A 21843-nucleotide genomic window follows, 5' to 3' on the forward strand; every position below is an offset into this window, starting at 1 on the left:
CATGCTTCCTCACTCTGCGCATACTATGTGAAATCTTCAAGTGGCTACCCCTACACACGAGACGCACCGTAACACAAGCCCTCATCACAAGCCAACTAGACTACGGCAATGCCCTCTACGTAGGAATCGCCACACACCTTCTACAAATAATTCAGACCATACAGAACTCTGCAGCAAGACTCCTTCTCAGCCTTTCCAGATGAACCCACAACACACCCCACCTCAGGAAACTCCACTGGCTCCCCGTACAGAAGAGATGCTAATTCAAGCTGCTGACCCATGCACACAAGGCTCTACACAACCAAGGACCCGCCTACTTTAACCACCGCCCAAACTTCCACCAACCATCGAGAAGACTATGATTCACCTCCCTTTTTACTTGCCCATACTCCTCACATCTACTGAAGCAGAAGTGGAGGATGCTCATTCTCCCACATCGCAGCAAAGACCAGGAACCGCCTCCCCACACACCTGCGGACCATCATTTCACTTCCGGAATTCTGAATGGCCCTCAAGACCTGGTGTTCGAATAAGCCTTGGAGGCCTGCAAGCGCCTGGATACCCTATCTGGTGATAAGCCGTGCTTTATAAATCCTGATTGATTGATTGATTGATGTTTGACTGAGTCTGAGTACTGAGGTCTGTAGGATTGATTTTGGATGCCCCTGGTTGTAGCATGGTATAACGCAGGGTGAGGATAGTTTCCCACACTGTCTGCGTACCTGTAGTTAGAGGGTGTGGACACAAATACTGAAAAGTTTGGAGTTGATGGTATCCTACATTAATTGGTTTGTTCTGAGCCCCAACATCCACATGAGGTTACAGCAGCAATGTTTGCAAGCTTGGAAGTGATAGACATCGCAAGATTAGAATGTAAAGGTTCTGCTTACCTATAAAGCTGTCGGTATTCTTTAGCTTAGTAGTTACTGAGAAAAAAGGAAGGTTTCTTTGAAAGCCAGCTTTGCGAGATTTCACTATGAGAGATGGCTCTCAGTTAAAAGTGGCATGGGGGCTCCTCTTACAGAGATCTAGGAACAAAATGAAAAATCGCTGCCGGAAAGGTGATTGCATATATATGCTGAGCAGTGTATCGAGAGTTTGTGGGTCTTCTGCCACCGATGCAGTAAAACACTTTAAAGATTCAAACAGACAATACAATGGCAATGACTGATATTCAGTGACCAGGGGGGTTCACTGAGCACACTCTTCATTATGGAATCTGGCATTCAGTCGAAACTTAATGTTGATAGCAGTACATGTACCAGGCATACAAAAAACCAACTTAAGTGCACGAAGCAAAATGATTTCGGAAGAGCATGAATGGATGTAGAAATAAGATGTGATTTAATAAAACTTTTAATTTGTCGGTGTATCAGTAAGTATTTCATTCTATGAGAATGTGTTGAGTCTTATATTAGAAGAGATTCTATATAAGGCGTATCGAGAGAGGAGTTTATCCATTGAGTTGCAAGCAGAGGACTTTAACATTTTTCTTTATCTGCCTATTTGCTTTTATGGTTAACCGAGTCCAGGGCTGGACTGGCCGTAGGGGGCACCGGGCAATCCCCTGGTGCGCCGCACGGGTGGGGCCGGGTTTGGGCCCCTGGGGACCGTTTTTGCAGCATAGCTGCAAAATCGGCCCTGTAACAAAATCGGCCAAAAACCAGCCCTGGCAAAGAGCTCGGCTGCACCCCCAAGCCCGTGGGGGGCCGGCCGAGCACTTTGCCAGGGCCAGTTTTGGTTCCCAGTCCGGCCCTGACAGAGTCAGCCCTTCTAAAAGATCATACACGCTATCTTAGTGCCAAAAGTTTCCCGTGAGGGTTTAGTGTAAGGTATTTCCACCGTCTCGTTTGGTAACTAAAGGTGCTCCCTTTTGAGCCTTTGCATCAAACCGATTTGAAGTATATTTCACCCACCTTCCAACCTAAGTGCAGGAGAACAGAACTTTGTTGAGCAGCTTTCACTGTTTTCCATAGATTTAAGCATTCGTCAGTGCTCTTCATTCTCCTATTGGAATGAGTTGTTAGTGTCAACCTGTCTTTATGAAACTAATTATCGTTGATTTTTGGGGTGAAGTGCATTTCAATTCTTGGAGAAAATAATTACTATTTAATTAACTGCATTAGAGAATCAAAGGTCTCATCAAAAACCCATTCAGTGATTGTGTTAAAACAGCACTCTGTGCAAAGAAAATAACTTTGAAAGTAAAAAAAAATGCAAGCAACATTTTTAATTTTTTTTGTCATGTGTCACAAATGTTCAGCTCATGTTCATCAATGTAATGATCATCGTAGGTGTGGCGTACTATAGCATGTCGTCGAATGGTGTGAGATGCCTTAAACTATATTAGACTTTTAATGGTTTCGGTTTTCAAATACAAGGCAGTAATGTTCTATTGTTCACCATTTGGTTGTAGTTCTGGAAAGGAGGTACCCCAAAGAGATCCAGGACTTGTACGAAACAATGAGGCGCTTTGCAAGGATTCTGGGACCAATTGAGCATGACAAATTCATTGAAAGCCACGCAGGTATGCATTTCATTTATACTTACGACCACTCTAAGATCAAAATCCTTCTGTAAAAATTAAAATGATGTATGGTAAAGCTGTCATTTACTGAAAAGGTTTTTTCAAGCTTCAGTATGACGCAAAAAAGAGATTCCATGTGAGCTATAGATTCCAAGCTTTACTCACACGCAGGACAAAAGGCATAGGTGCCAGCCATGCTTGTTATAATCATGTTCAGAGAAGGTACAATGCGTACAGCAGCATTGCATATCCTTCTTATATATATTATACTCAAATAAATAGTATGTTCTTTGAAAAAGATTAAAGTGACGCTATAATCAGGTGTTGAAATGAGATAAGAACTAATGTTAAAAATGAAAAACTCCTGAACTTATCCAGTTATAGTTTAGTGAACTAACTATAATATTCCCACCTATTGTGTACTGTTTATGAGCTCACAAATTACATCACTCATGAGATGTTAAATTACATCATTGATGACCTAACTGATGATTCCTCAAACACCGTCCTTGTTCCTTTTAGTCGCATTACTCCATAATCCCTTACATAATTTCTTTAAAGAAGTTGTTCGTAAAGGGCCTATAGTCCCGTAGGGCATAGTTACTGTATGTACACGTGTGGTTACATAGAGTGGAGATAGCATAATTCCTGAAGGCAAGTGCAGTTGTGTATGTTGTTATAGGGTGCGCCATTTAGAAACCAGTACACTCTGGGGTGCAAGTAGTACTCCATGTTAAACAAGGTGAGCTAAGAGTACCTAATGTGTTTTGTGACGTTAAGCCAAAGGCTGTTGGAAACAAATCTGTGACTGTCATGTGGCCGATAGGTACATTTTCAACAGTACTAAGTTAGCATGAGCCCTGCACCATGATGCCGCTTTTGCGCACGTTACTACAAAGCTTTATTTTTGCAAGACTCTGTTTATACCTTTTACATGTGAACTGTTTGCTGTGTTTGTTCTCTTCTTGTTACTAGAGTTTAGTCTGAACATTGTGAGCAATGTCGATAAACCATGCCTCTTGTTGTTCTGTTCTGGTCAGGCCCTAGCACCTAGACAAAACACACTAGCGCAGCTGATGCTAGAAGCTCATACTTTGATATTACGGGGATACCTGTTTCGGTGAGACTCACTTGGAGAGGCACCTTTCCAGGGAGAAGAGCAACACACACCTACGATGTAGAAATACCATCTATGGTCTAAGGTATGGGGTCTGCTGACAAAGCCCAGAGATCTTCTGTTATATAATAATACTCCTGGCCAAGAGGAGGGTGGTTAGGCACTATAGTCCTTTCTCCATAGTCTATATAAGATGACATCTCCCTTTATGATGTATGGCCTATCTACAATGCTAATGCTAACTATATTCATGTTCTGCATTTTTCTGCTTCTTATGGCACGTATGCTGCATGTTAGAGCACGTAGGTTAAAATAAATTTTTCAAACCATATTCGTGTCTCAGTCAGATCTTATTGTGGACAGGTACGAGAGTGTGAGCGAAAAGGTGTGTCTTGTTACTGCGATTTCTGAGAGATACAGGAGTCTTGTGTTCTGGGATGTCTCATCATTTGCCTCTCTGTGAGTGTGTAGGAGGACGAGTGAGACACTATAGCTATTCAGTCCTGGGCTTGTGGGTACTAATGGGGTAGGAAGGAACAGTCCATATACACCGAAGTCTCATAATACTGCTCATAGTTCTGGGTATGTGCAGAATCCCTGCAACATGACAATGGGCAAAGCTTCTGGTTGCAAAAGATTATCCACCAGTGGCATGTGCCCCTGTTGAATAGTTGTAATACACTGCTGTGCACAAATTCTATGTAACTAGGATGTTTATGAGGTGTGGATTTTTATTTCCAGAATTCAAACATTTTGAGGCATGTGGGATTGTTGAGCCACACTTAAAGGTGTTTAACTCACACTGGGGTTGCAAGCATGGCTCGAAGGTTGTAAGCCATAGTACTCCTCTCGGGAATGTGAGTAGTGTACCGTAGCCAATTCTGGATGGTTTTCTTTGGACCTGGCAGAAGTCATCTTATTCGTGGTACATGCCTACCTGTTAGTCTCTTGACTTAAAATTGTGAAACATGTGAAGTCTTTAATAGGGTGATCCAGTTAAGGTGAGTAGAATACAAACTCTTTTTGGAGGCTGTTCAAGGTTTAAATAGGGGGTGAACACATTAAAGTCTTCTGAGGCATTTTGTTTCTTAGATGGGTGAATATCAGTAAAAAGAGGGTAACCTCCACCAAATGTGGGTGACTTTACAGATGGGCTTTGCGGATAGCATGTGATCAAAGGTTATATGTACATGATCACCTGAAAGTGATAGAAAATTTGACACAGGTGTAGCGTGTCGAAGTACTTCAAGTCCGTACCCCTGTAGTACACTGTCGCAGTGCCTGAACGATGTCATCAATGATGTCATTTAACATATCATTAGAGATGTAATATGTAAGGTCGTAAGCAGTGCATGACAGGGATACAAGATAGGTAATGGTGACTTCATTGATGTCATCTCATATGACATCCTTGATGACATCACTGAGGGCATCATCAAACCTACTGCTACTCAAACTACTCTAAAAACCAGTAGACCGTTGCATAAAAGCAAGGCAGGTAAACCCAGATAAAGTACATGTATGAAATCGAAACAGTGCAGTAGTGGAAGCAAGTCTGATTCAGTATAGTAAAAGTTATATGGTGCACGCTTTAGTTACCAGTGAAGTTTTAAGTGCAAACAGTAATTCATTGGAACAAGGTGGAGATTGAGCACAAATAATATTCAAATAGGCTGTGGCTTAAACCAAAGGCCTGTTGCAAAAACGTGTGAAACACTAAAGATTCTATGTCAGGACCGGAGGCTTTGGATTATGCTTTGTTCTCTCTTCGCTTTATTTCCATCAAAACACAGCAGCCAGAGAGATTTCACAGTAATCATAATACAATAACCATACACAAAAAACTACAACTCCCTACAACCAGGGAGGTATACTGTAATACAGTCCATCATCTGTTTCCATAACCATATTCAAAGTCCTCTGTCAGCTTCCGCACTTCCTCTTTCTTCGCTGCTTCACAGCCAGTTAAGTGCTCTTTGTATTCTCTTATGACTTTCACTCATTATGGTAATCTTTTCTAGCGGTGTAATGATGGTTAATGCGCTTTGTTTTGCTTGTTAACACTGTGTGTTTATGTATTGCCGTTTTTTCATTTCAGAGCCCCTTGCCGGCCACAGGAATGCTTCTCGATCCTTACGCGGCCGGCTTCCCTGCTGATGCAGCGTCCTTTGCAGCTGCTAGGGGGACTCGTCCGTCTCGTTGCTCTCGCGTAGCGGCTCTTCAGATGAGGAGCGCGCCGCGAGAGTAACGGTCACCGAGCCTTACCCCTGCTCTGCCTCACCACGACGTCCGCATCGCGGACTGTATTCCTGACTTGGTTTAAACGCCCCGGCAGGGGTCCGTAGTGCGGAATTGTACCCGCGTTTGACGTCCTTCACAATAGTGCTGTAAGCACCTTGCCGAATCCCACGCATTGCGCGGGCATTATATATACGTTACTGGGCACATATTCTATTTTTCAACGCGCTAGGGGGGCAGATACCCGGTCAGGTTGTTCCTGAGGGTTTGTGCGCGTTGTGGGTTGTGGTGCAGCCCTATTTGTAACCCTTTGGGCTTCCCTAATTCTTGCAGCCTCCGGCCTGCTCTAAAACTTTTTGAACTGCGAGTTTGAGATGGTGTTTCTTACCAGACCTCTTCAGTTGTAGTTGAGCTCCCTGTGAGTACTTACCTTTATCGCAATGGCTGGTCAGTCTGATTATTATGAGGAAGAGGTGCAGGAGTACCTACCATATAGTGATGATTTCTTTGACGCAGTTGATGATTCCATTTACCGGGTGGTTAATGAGGTAGTGGGGCCTATGGAACAACGCCTCTCGGACAGAATAGTGCAGGAATGTAATGGGTTGGTGGCGGCGCATGGGGGCACTGAGCCTACCCCCGGGGAAGGTCATGAGGGTGCTCCCCCACCCCCCAAAAAGCAGCGTCCAAATGGTGTGGATGTAGATGCCTTTGTGTGCCTTAAGACGGCGTTTTTAGCGAAGGCGGCCCCGTCTGTTCCTGTCACTCCATCGGAGGCTCTGCTCCAGGATCTCCCCGACCCCCCATCCCTGGCAACGGACAATGACACCCAGGGGGATACCAATGAGGAAGCAGGGTCATCCTGTCCTTGGCGTCCAACTCTGACTGCCTCTTCGGCGGCGCTGGAGGAGGATGCAGACATGCTGAATCCCGACGATATCATGCATCCCCGGTCCTCAGCTTGGGTCCCGGGGGATAAGGTTGTTCGTTTCCCGGCAAACCTCTGGAGAAGGAGGCGCGGAGTTGCTTGCGAGCGGTGTGTCCGAGACCCTCTTTGCCGGATAAGATCGCGTTTACGCCAGAGTTAGACTCCAAAATGGCCACCTTTTTGGCGAAATATGTCAAAGACCCCGGAAGGGCATTGATTGATCCTGGCGGTCCTGTCAGGACAAACTCCTTGATGCCGTCGGTCCAATGGCTAAAATCTTAGACATGGCGGAGGAGGCTAAAGTGACAGGTTCGCCAATTTCTCCTGAAGTCTTATCTTATTGGGCACAACGCGCCATCATTTTTATGGGGAACGCGAATTGCGCTCTTTCAACCGAGCGTCGCCGCTCGTTGTTGATCAAATTGGATCCCAAGCTTGGGGATCTGGCTTCTTCGGAAGCTGGGGCTGTGGCCGAAGGGGGCCTTTTCGGTGAACCCTTCGTTAAAGAACTGGGGAAATTTGTATCTACTTTTACCTCGTTGGACAAGGCCCAATCCAGTATTAAAAGAGTGATTACCCATCGGGTTTTCCGCGGAGCCGGTCGAGGCAGGGGCCGCTCGTCCGGCCGAGGTTTCCAGCCAAACCCTTCAAGGGGACAAGGCTCTGGCCGTGGCAAATATAATTCGACCGCGAACTACACCAACTTTTATCCAACGCGAGGACAGCGTTTCAGAGGCCGTGGAGGTTTCAAATCCAATTCTGGAGGCGGAAATTCAAACGGTAAGTGTCCTTCCTTCAGATCAGATTCTTATAGGGGGGCGACTAGCGTGCTTCCAAGATGCTTGGGCGACGTTAACTTCCAATGCATGGGTCCTTCAAACTGTTCGGGGCTTTCATGTAGAATTTCTAGACAACCCTCGTCAGGAGACGCGGCCTCGCCCGCTTCAATTCAGCCCGCAGGACGCACAGTTGATCGACGAAGAGGTCTCCGAGTCGCTGCGCAAGGGAGCCATTTGTCGCTCAACTCTGCACTCTCACGGTTTTCTCAGCAATATATTCCTGGTAGACAAAGCCGACGGGGGTCGACGACCCGCAATCAATCTCAAGGAATTCAACGTTTGATTGGTGTATTGCCATTTCAAGATGGAGGGAATCCATCTGCTGCGTGATTTGCTGCGACCATCCGATTGGATAGCGCGTCTGGATCTAAAAGACGCCTACCTGGTGATTCCCATTCATCCGCCCCACCGACGGTTCCTGCAGTTTTGTTGGGGGGGGGTCTGGTGTACGAGTTCACGGCCCTTCCATTCAGACTTTCCTCGGCACCGTGGTGTTTCACCAAGGTGCTTCATCCTGCGGTGGAGTTACTCCGAGCGCGGGGTATTCGCATGATCGTCTACATAGACGATCTTCTTCTAATGGCCCAGTCTCCTCAAGTCCTGTTGCTTCAACTCCAACAGACCGTGTCTCTTTTACAGGATCTAGTGTTTGTTATCGACATAGCGAAGTCAATTCTTCAGCCTTCGCAGTCAGTCACCTTTCTAGGGTTTGTAGTGGATTCCGTTCAAGCGACTCTTAAGTCTTCCATCTCGGAAGATGGCAAAGATTCGTCACGAGCTCCGCCGGACTGCGTCCAAACCGACTATCTCCCTACGTCACTTGGCCAGAAATGTAGGCCTTCTGTCGTCCTCGATCCAGGCGATTTTTCAAGGTCCCTTACACTATCGGGCCCTGCAGCGTCTCCAGGCCTATCACCTCAGGAGGGGTCGGTCGTACGATCATGTGGTCCCGCTTTCCGCAGAGGCCAAGGAGGAAATTGCTTGGTGGCTCACCCATGTGGAGGCTTGGAACTGCCGCGCGATCTTCGGCTCCGTTCCGGATTTGATAGAGTCCGATGCCAGCAGACTGGGTTGGGGCGCCCGATGCAGAGATTTTTCCACCCTAGGTGTTTGGCCAGCAGACGAGCAGGATTTTCATATCAATTGCTTAGAACTGCTAGCGGGTTCTTTCGCGGTACGCTGTTGGACCAAGGACAGAGTGCAGTCTTGCGTCCATTTGAAAATGGACTACATCTCTGCAGTCCGCTATGTCAATTGGTTGGGAGGACCCCGTTCTCGGGTGTTGGTGAACCTGGCGAAGGACTTTTGGGGGTTCTGCTTGGATCACCACATATCGGTGACGGCTGAGTATCTCCTGGGTCAACACAATCGTTTAGCGGACTGGCACTCCAGACATCTTTACGATTCCAGCCTATGGAAGCTGGACCCTCCGGTCTTCCGATGGTTGAACACACTCTTTGGGGACCGTGTTCAGTGGATCTCTTTGCCTCCCGTTTGGACAATCAGGTTCCAAGATTCTTCAGTTGGAGGCCGGACCCGATGGCGCTTGCCACGGATGCCTTCCTTCAGGACTGGAGGGTGGAGCATGGATATGCATTTCCCCCGTTTTCAATGATAACGAGAACGACGGCCCAGATCCGTCGGCAGTGTGCGGAGGTGACTCTGGTAGCTCCCCTTTGGAGATCTCAAGTGTGGTTTCCGGTTCTTCTGGAACTTTCCTGGGATTCTCCAATCTTACTCCCCCTGTATCCTCAACTTCTTCAAAACCCGGACTGGGAGCCTCATCATCTAGTCGCACAGGGGACACTCCAGCTCATGGCATGGCGGCTTTCAGGCGATGGTGGTCGTTGCCGGGACTTTCGGAACAGGCTGAGGCCCTCCTGTCAAAGGCTTGGGCGGACAGCACCACGAAACGTTACCGATCCGCATGGTCAAGATTGGTTCGTTGGTGTCTTCGACGGGGTCTGGATCCCGTGGTCGCAGGAATCGTTCCCCTCTTAAATTTCTTCGCCGATCTGGCGGCGGAAGGTCTAGCATATCGTTCCATTAATGCTATCAGGTCCGCAGTTTCGGCTGGTCACGTTCCTTTGGACGGAGCACCAATTGGGGAACATCCTATAGTTTGCAGACTTCTACGGGGCGTAAGATTATCGTTCCCTCCGGAGCCCCGTTATTCCGTCCTTTGGGACATCAACAGGGTCTTGAATTTGTTTCTTTCTTGGCAACCTAATAGATATCTATCTTTGAAAGAACTATCTTCCAAGCTCGCTATGCTTTTATGCTTGGTCTCCTGCAGGAGAGTTTCAGATGTTCGCGCCTTGGACATCTCGGCACAGGTTTTTTCCCCGGACGGGGTTGTGTTTACGATAGGTCGCAGGAGTAAGTCTCATACACGAACGATTTCGTACCTGGCTTTTCGGGACTCACCGAAGTTATGTGTGGTAGACTGCCTGAAGGCATACGAGGACTTAACGCAGGAAATCCACCCTCCGGGCGAGTGACAACTCTTGATAGCTCTCAAGAAGCCACACAAAGCGGTCTCTTCTCCCACCATAGCTAGGTGGGTGCGATGGGTTATGCAAGAGGCTGGTATTGACACTAAGCAGTTTGGTGCCCATTCTACCAGAGGTGCTATGGCCTCAAGCATTTGCGCTGGGTGCGTGTTTGGAGGATTTAATGCGTGCGGCGGACTGGTCTTCGGACTCTACCTTCAAGAGGTTTTATTTTAAACTGGTACTTAATGTGGCACGATTAGTGGTAAGTAGCTTTGAACTAGCATAATCCGAAGCCTCCGGTCCTTACATAGAATCTGAATTTGCCTAGTTATCATGACGGTAAGGACACGGAGGCGAGGATTATCCCGCCCGGGGCACCGTTGGTGCGAATCCGCCCGTATGGTTGTAAGTAATCACTTTTTCTTTATTAATCATTTATAAAGGCTTTTGCTTCTTGGTCTGACTGTTCTTTGACATGTTGCTGTTGCATTGCATACAGTCAACTGTTACCAATTTCTGAGCTCCTTACTTGATTCGTTCAGGGAATGACAGATCCAAACAGGACCAATGATGAGATGGCGTGACTTGCGCGAAGAAAGAGGAAGGGAGGAAGCTGACAGAGGACTTTGAATATGGTTATGGAAACAGATGATGGACTGTATTACAGTATACCTCCCTGGTTGTAGGGAGTTGTCGTTTTTTGTGTATGGTTATTGTATTATGATTACTGTGAAATCTCTCTGGCTGCTGTGTTTTGATGGGAATAAAGCGACAAGAGAACAAACCATAATCCTCGCCTCCTTGTCCTTAATAGAATTGGAACTTACCATCATAACTAGGCAAATTCCGATTCTCCTTCCAATACGTTATTTATTTGTGGATTTCTCTGCACATGCTGACATTAGAGTTCTTATGTGGTGCTATCAACAATTTCCATATAAACTGGGAAATTATAAAGTGCAGATATTTATTTCCACAACTTCAGTGAAAATTCTGAGACATCCATTGTCATAGTGTATGGTGTGTCTGTGTGTGTTTGTAAGTGAATTTCTATGTTTTTTTAACTAGTAGTCACATTTGCAGAGTGTTGGAGAAAGGGGGCAGGCCTCCGACCAGTTCCCAGAAATCCTGCTGTGTCGGACATACTGGAGGTAACAGGAGGGCTTTTGGGCCCCCAGGAACCCTCCGCATCCAAGAGGACTTCATCCCCCAACCAGCAGTGCGCCAGGAGGCGCGTTTGTAGAGTAGTGAAGAAAGGGGACGTGGCCTTCAATGACCTTTCAGCAATTCCTCTGTGTGGGACTTACTGGAGTTAACAGGAGCGCTTGTTGGCCCCCAAGGACCCTCTTGAGCCAAGGACACTTCATCCCCAAAACAGCTGTGTACTAGGAAGCGCGTTTTCTGGGTAGTGGAGAAAGGGGGCATGGCCTCCCAAGACCCTCAGCAATCACACTGTGTGGGACTTACTGGAGGTGACAGGGGGCTTGTTGACCCTCAGGAAGCCTCAGCAGCCTCGGGGACTTCGTTCCCCCAACCAGAAGTGTGCCAGGAGGCGCGTTTTTGCAGAGTGGTGGAAAAAGGGGGAAAGGCCTCTAGCAACTTTCTGGTTTTTTTTTTTAAATATTTGTTATTTCCTTCACTATTGCTGATTTGTGCCCTGGGGACCCCATCCTCAGGGCCCGGCCTTTTCCATTTTTTATTTTTAAACAAATGGGGGTTGGGGCCGCGGCCCACCTCCCCAGGTAGATTTCGGCCCGGGAACCCTATCCCCCATGACCCAGCCTTTATTTAAATATTTAAAAAAAGGCGATGATCAGTAGCCCCCCTCCCCTGGCTGATTTCAGCCCTGGGACCCCATACCCCGGTTCCTGGTCTCTCTGTTGGGGACCGCAGGGGAGGACTGAAGACCTCCACTGTCCCTGCTGGCTCCCAGCCTCTTGCAGGAGCCGGCATTGCTTTGAGACTCAGGAAGCTGCTAAACATGCTGCTCCCTGAGTCACAAAGTAATTTGTCTGTTACCCTGCTCGCTTGACAGCAGGCAGGGAAACCGACAAATCCTCCACTTTAAGCAAGCAAGAGCATTTGTGAGCATTTTCTGAAGCTCTCGCCAAGCCACAGCAAGCTTCAATGTTCTGGAGGTGGGCACCCTGGGACATTGCAGGAGCTGGCCCTATGGGGCGGCGGTCCGCAGGGCAATGTATGGCTCCAGGCAGGAGGCCGGGCCGCCCCCGATGTTTACTTTTCTACCTTGCCCCCCTTTTTTTTTATTTCTATTTTTAAGTTTTTTTGTTGGACTCTGCTTCAAGCAGAGTGCCAAGATGGCTTCCTGGTTGAAGTGTTGGCAGCCTATCAAATTTCAGTAGGCTTGTGGGCTCCCTGATATCTATTTTTTAAAACTTAAATATCTCAAAAACTACTGAACGGATTAACACAAATCACAAAAAGCACACTTTCCAACATTCAGCTTTATGCCAAATTTGGTGTAGTTCCGTTCAGCGGTTCAGGCTGTAGTAGTGTTCAGAAAATGAAAAATCCCCATAGACATAATATGGGAAAACATGTTTTTAGACCCCCCCCCCTTTTTTCTCGACCCCGCTTCACAGATCACCCCGAAACTTTCAACACAGCAACTGAACCAACAAGGGGAAGTTTTGTAAAATGTTTGTGTATATTCGTCAAGCAGCGCCAAGGTTATTGGCAAAACAGAAAATGCTTTTCCCATGGAAATTTTGATCCTAACTATAGCTACCTACTGGCTATTGCAAAATATATATATATCTATTCATGTCTTCGTCAGACGACTTACTGGCGTGCTTCCTAAACGCCGGGGGTGCTGGCTACGAGACGCCCCCGCGTCTGTACGTACCACACAGCAATTCACCACTTGAAAGGAAAATAAACCAGCACTCTGGGTTTTTCCATCAGACACACATATGGTTCTTTTACTAACACTCCCATGAACACACCATCCAACCCCTTCTTACTCCAACTTGATACAGCACTTGCATGTTTGAGTAGCTTGCCTTGGCAGAGGATCAAAATGCATTTGTGCAAATGTAGGACTGAAGCCTCCAACACATTTTCTAGTAGCTGCCCCATACTAGAAAAAAGAGGCAGGTCAAATACTTTTGATCCTCTTCAGGGACCTCTGCGGATGAGGCCTTCTCAGACGAGCAGAGTGTTTTTTTTTTTTAAAATGTGGCTGTTCTTACTAGAGGCCCCACCACAGTAACCAGCATATGTGCTGTAGATAAACATGCTTTGCATACTCCTACCATCTAGTGTTGGGTCCGGATGTTTTCAAGTTGTTTTTCTTTGAAGCAGTCTTTTTCAGTCATGAGGTAAGGTGACTCCTCCTTTCAGTGATAATGCGCATGGGCATCAACTCCATTGTTAGATATGTTTTCTTTCCGCCATCGGTTTCGGACGTGATTTGCTGTGCTCTGGTTCAAGACCGTTCATTGGGATCCCTTTGGATTCGCAACACACTGTACCTATGTCGGTATTGTCTTGAACACGTTTCCCATCCTCCGCGTGTCGAATCAAGAAAATCTCCTACATGGATGAAGAGAACTCCAACCGCGGTCTACTGGCCTAGCCTGTTTTATTTCACTTCTACGCAAACAAACATCATAGAGTAACCTGCTGATGGAACGGACTCTGTTCTGATTCTCCCCACTGTGCTACGCCAAATATCTGTCCCCGACCTTCACAAAGTCTGTAACCTGTGCCTGTCTCCGAAGCACAAGGAAGAATACTGTGAAGCTTTTTGCTCATTTCGCTCGAAAAAGACCCTCAGAGACCGTCCGGCTCAACGGAAAGAAATGTAGTGACAAAATATCGATGACACTCCCGATATCGTCAAAGAAATATTGAGCAGGAAGAAATTGAAACATCCACAGCGGAAGAAGTAGTCGCCTTCTCCCTCCAAGACTCTGAGCTGGAGATAGAAATGGAATCCCAAAATGTTCCATGCCGGTCAAGGTGCTGTGAGTTCCCAAACCCCTTTGCCCACACCACCTGCTTCTACTAAACATAAGGCTTCCAGGCTACCACTGCCATCCGGCCATGGTAGGCACGAGACTTTGCTTCTAACGCCCTGCCCTCCAGCTCGGCACTGAATGTGCAGGTCTAGCATTCTGGCTTGGGCTCGAGTCCAGACACCACACCTTCAGCACCTAAAATATCGGTTATGAAAGACAAAAAGGAGAAATCCAGCTTGGCACCAAAACTTTCTGCGCCAAAACAGAAAGATGCTTCTCAAAAGCCTCAAGAACCTATTCCGAAACCCATGCAAGAGAAGCTGGATCCAAAACAAAAGAATTTTTTTGAATAAATCCAGTGATACCATCCTCCAAGAGGAAAATAGACACAGGATGCACACTCCCTCTCAAAAGGAAGGATGTGGCTACTAGACCTTTTTACCCCTTCACCATTTTCACCAGTACCTATTACACCTCATTCAGACACTCTAGACATCACACGACAAGGCTCACCTTGTACACATCCTGATGTAGGGGATGAGGATGACACTTATGGACAACCACCACCAGATCCATGAGATGAATATAATATAGATTCTCCTACAGACACAGACCTATACCCTGCTAAACCTTCCCCTCCTAATGAGAACACCTCATATCAGGAGTTAATTGCTAGGGCAGCCACATACCATGGAGTCATTTTACACAACAAATCTTTGGAAGACCGTTTGTTTGAATCATTAGGGACCACACATAAGACAATATAGTCATTACCTATGTTAAAGGGTATGATAAGGCATGCTGAATACATTTGTAAAGATACAGTAAGGACATGTATTATAACACCCAGGGTGGATAAAAAAATATTAACCGTCTGACCCAATTTTTTATTAAGGGCCAGCTTCCTTTAGATTCTTTAGTCATGTCTTATGCTCGGAAAAGAGCAAATTCACAAACTTCAGGTGATGCACCACCTCCAGACAAGGAGTCCAAGCCAATAGATGCCTCCGGTAAAAGAGTGGCTGCACAATCAGCCAACCATTGGCATGTAGCCAATCCACAAGGCCTTTAGCCTTGGTACGGCAGGGCCCACTGGCACAAAGTGGAAGACTTACTCCAATATCTCCCAGAGGAGCATAGGAAAAGAGGACAGGAAGTAGTACAGAAGAGAAAACTAATTTCCAATTCCTCCAATAGGTGTGTGTTAGATTCGTACAGTATATAGAGGAATGGCGGTATAATTGGTAGGAAATGGGCGCCTAAAAGGGTAATTCCACTTAATAATTAATATAATTGTTTCCACAATTGACACGGTGCTGCAAGGTTGAGAGAACCACCAGCCTCTCTAGAAAATGTGGCTTAAGCAACAAACAACGTAATTACTGATCCTCAGCACACGGAATATATAAATGACATAAGTTGCAATTGTTAGTCACACAGAATTTGCAAAAATAATCAATCCAGGTTATTTCTTTGCTCTTTTATTCTTTCTTTGAGCTTTTCTTTGTGAATAGATTCCCAGCCAACACGTGTTTCGTCGCCTCAGTATGGTTGTACATGCAACTTTTTCAAGGCTTCAATATTCACTTTTATAATGTTTTGAGTGTGGTAATAGTTCCAACCCACACTGTCCTCTAGCGTGGGGTAATTCGTATAACTGCTAGGCTTAGATTATAAAATCTTTTCCTTCAGTATTATTATTCAGTGACTTGATCCGAGTTGCCGATAAGCCTCCTGTCCCATCACACCAGGTTTCTCGAGTATGAGGAGAACCATGGCATGAGGGGAGAGGACACTTGTCGGCAACTTGGATCAAGTCACTGAACAATGAAATTGAAGGAAAGGATTTTATAATGGAAGCCTAGCAATTATACGAATTACCCCACGCCACATACAGGGGGTGTTAGATTCTGTGATACTGCAGCCAGAGAAGTTAACTCTAGTATTCTCCTCAGAAGACACGCATGGTTACGAATCTCTGGGTTTAAGCCACAGGTACAACAAACAATACTTAATGCCTCGTTTGACAAGATACAGATTTTCGGTCCTCAAGTGGATGATTCGATTGAAAAAATGAGAAAGGACACAGAAGTTGCAAAATCTATGGGAGAGCTACAGTCACCCTCTAACAGAGGCCTCTTTTGCTGCTCATTATATAGGGGAGGCTCAAAATGTACCTCCAAAGATGCCAACACAAGTTCCATAAACCGCAAAATCAATCCTCCCCCTCTAAAGGACTGTACAAAGGTGGTTACAGAGGGAACAATTTTAAAGGCAGAGGTAGAGGTACACCACCACGTACCTCTCCATCTCCCAACAAGCAGTGACTTGATAACAATTCCCTCTGATCATTATGCACCCGTCTGAGAAGACTGTATTAATTTCTTCCCATTCAGCAATGAATAACAGACAAATGGGTGTTGGACATTATCCAACATGTTTATTGCCTGAAGCTCACCAGCAATCCTCCCAATATTCCACCTTGCATTCACGAACAACTTCTCAAACAAGATGTACAAGTACAAAAGAAGCTATAAAATCATTTCCAATACAACACCAAGGATCAGGGGTTCACTCACTTTACTTCCTAATCCTAAAAAAGCACGGTTCTCTACGACCAATATTAGATCTCAGGTCTCTAAACTTGTACATACTGTCAGAACACTTCCATATGGTCATACGTCAACAGGTGCTTCCCCTCTTACAGCAAGCGGACTTTGTCAACACTAGACTTAAATGACATGTTATTACTAGACTTAAATGACACGTACTTTCACATCCTTATTAACCCACTACATCGCAAATACCTCAGATTTGTAGTAGCACAAAAACACTATCAATTCAAAGCACGTCCATTCGGAGTAACTACTGCACCTAGAGTAACTATCAAATGTATAGCAGTAGTAGCAGCTCATCTAAGAAGACAACAAATTAATGTCTTAACAATGTCTAGACGATTGGCTCATCAAAGCCAACACACATTTCAAGTGCTTACAACACACTTACATTACAATAAATCTTCTTCATCAGTTGGGATTCAGAGTCAATGCACAAAAAAATCCAATCTCCAACCTGCGCAGATGCAACCCTATCTAGGAGCCATGCTAAACACTCAAACAGGTTTAGATTATCCCAATGCAGCCAGAATTCACAATTTTCAAACACTGCTGCTACTATTTCAAAGCAACCAGTATCTAACAGTGAGTACCTTCGTGCAACATTTAAGGATGATAGCACCATGCATTGCCATAGTATCTCATGAATGCTTAGCATGTCAATGGAATCAATCACAGGATCTACTCAAAGATCTAGTGTTGGTAGACAGCCGCACCCATCGCTCTCTTCAGTGGTGAAGCACACAAAACTTAGCAAAAGGGTGACCTTTTATCGACCCTGTTCCACAGATCATGCTCACAGCGGATGCATCCCTTACAGGGTGGGGTGCCCATCTATAACATCTAACAGCCAGGGTCTATAGGACACCAAGCGCAAGAGTCTCCACATCAACTACCTAGAGCTTATAGCTTTTTACCTAGCACTAAAAGCATTTCAACCTCACCTGATAGGGAAAGTTGTCCTAGTCCAGATGGACAATATGACAACTATGTAATATGTACAAAAACAGGAGGGGACACACTCTCTACAGTTATCACGCCTCTCTCAGACCATTTGGGGTTGTGCAATACATCACAAAATCCAACTGCTAGCAGAACACCTTCAAGGGAAAGACAACAAATTTGCCGACCTCCTCAGCTGGATGCGGCCACAAGTCCACAATTGGGAGCTTCACCCCCAAGTCCTCCTTCAATTACATCCACAAATGGGGGGTGTTTCCACAAATAGATCTCTTTGTAGCAGCTCAGAACTCAAAATGCTCAAACTTTGCCTCCAGGTTCCCACACCCTTCATCCAAAGGCATGGATGAACTGTTCAGGGATATTTGCTTATGGTTTTCCGCCTCTCCCTCTTCTTCCATTTCTGGTTTTGAAGCTCAGGCAAACATCTTTCACCCTCATTTTGATAGCTCCCACATTGGCTCGTCAACCATGGTTCACCACACTACTGGAACTTTCAGTAGTTCCACACCAAAAGCTTCACCTCACCTCAAACCTTCTCACTCAGAACCATGGGGAAATCAGACATCCAAACCCCAAGGAGCTACTTGTGTTCCGAACCTAACACTAGATGGCAGTAGTATGCAAAGCACATGAATCTATAGCTCTACATGCCAAGAACTGATGCTTACAGGGTGAGTAACATAATCCTTCCACCGCAGCTGAAGTGACTGCAGAATTGTTATATCGGCCAGAGAAAGAGTCAGCCTTCTCCCAGCCCCATTCAAGCCGTTAATTCAGACCAACCATTGATAAGTTCCATAAGCTTACTATGTTCCCAAATAGAGTATATATTCTGAAAATATTTTACTCCAAATCTGAATCATAACTCTGGGAACGTCCCCCATCTAAAACATATAAAACTATAATTAATACTGTTAAATGTTTATGTAAAATGGTTCAATTACCCTGCACTATGGACAATCATGCACTAAACTAAAGCAGTACACGTCTCACTAAAATGGAATTTTTTTCCAGTTTCAACCAACCTACCCAAAAAAATACATTTGCGGCACATTTTAGAAAATGTACTAATGTACAGCAGAATATAACTCTTTGATTGGAATTATGAGCTGTGTTATAATTACTACACACTCAATTCTCCACTTAGTGCGTCAAGTATAATGTGCTGAAATTTATTGAGAGCAGCAGCTGAGACAAAAAACAAAACATGTGGAACTTGATGTGTTATACAGTGAATCCCATGCTGTGCTTCATTTCCAAGTTGAAAACTTGAAATAGGAGGTATTTATTGCACCTAGTTAATACCTCAGTCTGAGGTAATGCTATTTCTGCATCGTAGGAACTTTATTGATGGTCATAAACGCTTGAATACTCTACACTGTGTGTGCGGACACTTGACCGATGAAGTGGTGGAAGTTATTTTCAGCGAAGGGGAACACCATCCTTTGACCTATTCTCTAGGACAAAAAATGCAGAAGCTTTGCGCCCAGGGGAACGGAACCCAATTGGTAGTGCCCTTTTGATGAAATGGTCAGCCCCATTTTCTACAGGCTACCTCTGATTACATCAGTAATTGTGAAGTTAAGCAGATCGAGGATGAGGATGATCTTGATAGCACCAGATTGGCAGCAGCAGTGGAACTTTGCAAACCAGTGTAGATCATTTTATACAGAAACCATGTCAGTTGTGTATTAATGTGGGTATAATGCAAGGCAGAAATTAAGATGGCAGCCATGAACAACAGTGCCCTCTAACCCATTAAATTACTCCTGTACCTATAACGCAAATGTTACGTTAAACTTTTTATTTATTCTTTATTAGTCTGAAGCGGCAATTTAGGCCTATATAATATAAGTGATTCTAATTTGACTCTGAATTACATTCATCACTTCTATCGTTACCAGCCATCAAGGAAGAGGAAAAATGAGGTCTACAAACTCAATCTCTTGTAATACAGTAAACCTGTGCTGCAATAAGCAAGGGGAGTGCTGTTCTGTAGGTGCCTCAGACTGATTATAAGTTGGATGTCAAACAACACATAATAGATGTGCAGCTTTAATCGTAATAAGAAATTTGAGTTAAAATGCAATAAGAAAATTGTACATGTTGTGGTCACCAGTTATTAAACTCGTTACACTTTCCCCAGCCTACGTAAGAAGGAAATAAAGAAGGTTTGTAGCTACACTTGTAGACCTTTAAATGTTGGAAATCGTTTTATGGTACTACAAAGACCCTTCCCACAAAAGCTCTGTGTTTGCGTTTTGCTACTTGACTTAATCCCAGAGAAGAGTTTCATTAAAATAAATACGTTTGAACACTGCACACTTGAAACTGCAGTTTTTCTTATTTATTTGTAAATGCTGCGATCTGTGGTAGCCAAGAAGCATGATTCGAGGCAAATGTTCTTCTTCTTTGTATTTTCACAGTGGAAGTTGAACTGCGGAAGGAAATCAAACGGTTGCAAGAATACAGGATGGCGGGTATCAAAACGTTCATCAGTGAGTGAAAGAACATTCACATTTCTTTGGTATACAGTTGTATAACGAAGTGGTTCTAAATCTTTGGACTTCTTTGAACCCGCATCTAATCCTACTAATAATTACTGGAATCTGGAGACCCTCAGTGAATCATTATTCGGACTGCAGGGAACCCGACTGAGTCATTATTAGATTTCGGGGACCCCGGCTTAAGCAATTTTGATGATTTGAACCACAAAACAATACACACAAATACAGAAACAAGCATTTAGCAAGCAAGTACACTAATGATGTAACATTTAATTAAAAAAACAAGTATTAAAAAAATCCTAGTTTTAATGGAAGGTTGGAGTGTTACCAGATTTAATGGAGGCTACACGTCCTCCATGCTCCATTTTGTATCATGCACTTGAAATGCTCTTAGGAATCAATTTGAGGATACCAACATGATTTTTAACCTCCAATTTCCTTCACATTTACAGGTTTAAAATCTTCGATTTTACTTCTTTATTAATAAACACCTTATTATTCTGTTATTTAACTTTCTAAGCAGTCGCGTAATCCCTGAGTAGGCGTTGCTGCCTCCCAGGCGTCACCTAAGCACAGGTTGAGAACCACTAGAATAACATAAGCAGACTGACTGAAAAGCTATTTTTGTTAAACGAGAAAAATAGTAGCAAAATAACTATGTTCCAGCTGTTGTGTGCTCTTTTGTTCTTAAAATGTAAAGGTTTATTTTACTCTTGTGCCCTTATAACCATGTGTTGCCCTTGCTCAGAAGTTCCATACATTTCAGATATATCCGTGTTTTATGAATGCCTAATGACAAAGCATGCATTTCTCCCAGAGGTCTCTTGTATACATTGTGACCTATCCGAACTTTAGTAAATCTTTATAGAATTAATTTTCTAGACTTGCGGTCTGACTAGTGTTTTCTAATATTTATTTGCAGACTTACAAGTTCTTGTATTTTGGGATGCTGCGCACACTGCATGCCCTTGCTGAAGCTGCCCATTAAGATGGAGGGACTTTTGATAGCGATAAAATGGGCTGGGTGCCGTCGGCATAGGGTATGATGTTAAGTCTGTGTGTTCTGACCATGTTGGCCAAGGGTGTCATGTAGGTGTTGAACGGTGTAGGGCTCAGGGAAGGGCCTTGAAGGACACCACAGATGTTCTTAGGTTCCCAGGTGAAAGGTGGTAGGTGGATTCTCTGGGTTCTTCCGTAAGAAAGGAGGCGATCCATTGGAAGACGTACCCTTGGATTACAATGTGGTGAAGCCTCTTGATAAGGATACGGTGGGATACGATGCTGAAAGCTGCTGAGAGGCCGAGGATGATCAGGACCACTGTTTCTCCATAGTCAAGAAGGGTCCTGATGTCGTATGTGGCACCGATCAGGGCGGTTGGCTTGAGCAGAATCCGGATTGGGAGGTGTCCAGAAGATTATTGTTCTCCATGTGTTCCGTGAGTTGGCGGTTAATGGCCTTTACGAGGTCATTGGCAGGAAAGGGGGGCAAAGATGGTAGTTCTTGAGTTTGCTGGGGTCGACGAATGGTTTCTTGAGAAGGGGTGTGACCTTAGCATGTTTTCATTCTTCGACGAAGGTGGCCATGGTGATTGATGCATATTTATTTCTGTAACTTAATATAACCCACGACT

General features: G+C 44.9%; 1 protein-coding gene across 1 annotated transcript in view; it reads left to right on the plus strand.

Annotated features, from left to right (window-relative positions):
* TADA2A (transcriptional adaptor 2A) overlaps positions 1–21843 on the plus strand; it is a 215335-nt gene that overhangs the window by 128061 nt on the left and 65431 nt on the right. Inside the window, exons 10-11 of the mRNA XM_085649482.1 lie at positions 2417–2527; positions 20132–20203. Of these exons, the coding sequence (XP_085505608.1) occupies positions 2417–2527; positions 20132–20203 (183 nt within the window). The remainder of the gene's footprint in view (positions 1–2416; positions 2528–20131; positions 20204–21843) is intronic.

Source organism: Triturus cristatus, chromosome 3_2, assembly GCF_964204655.1.
Source record: "Triturus cristatus chromosome 3_2, aTriCri1.1, whole genome shotgun sequence".
Lineage (NCBI taxonomy): Eukaryota > Metazoa > Chordata > Amphibia > Caudata > Salamandridae > Triturus > Triturus cristatus.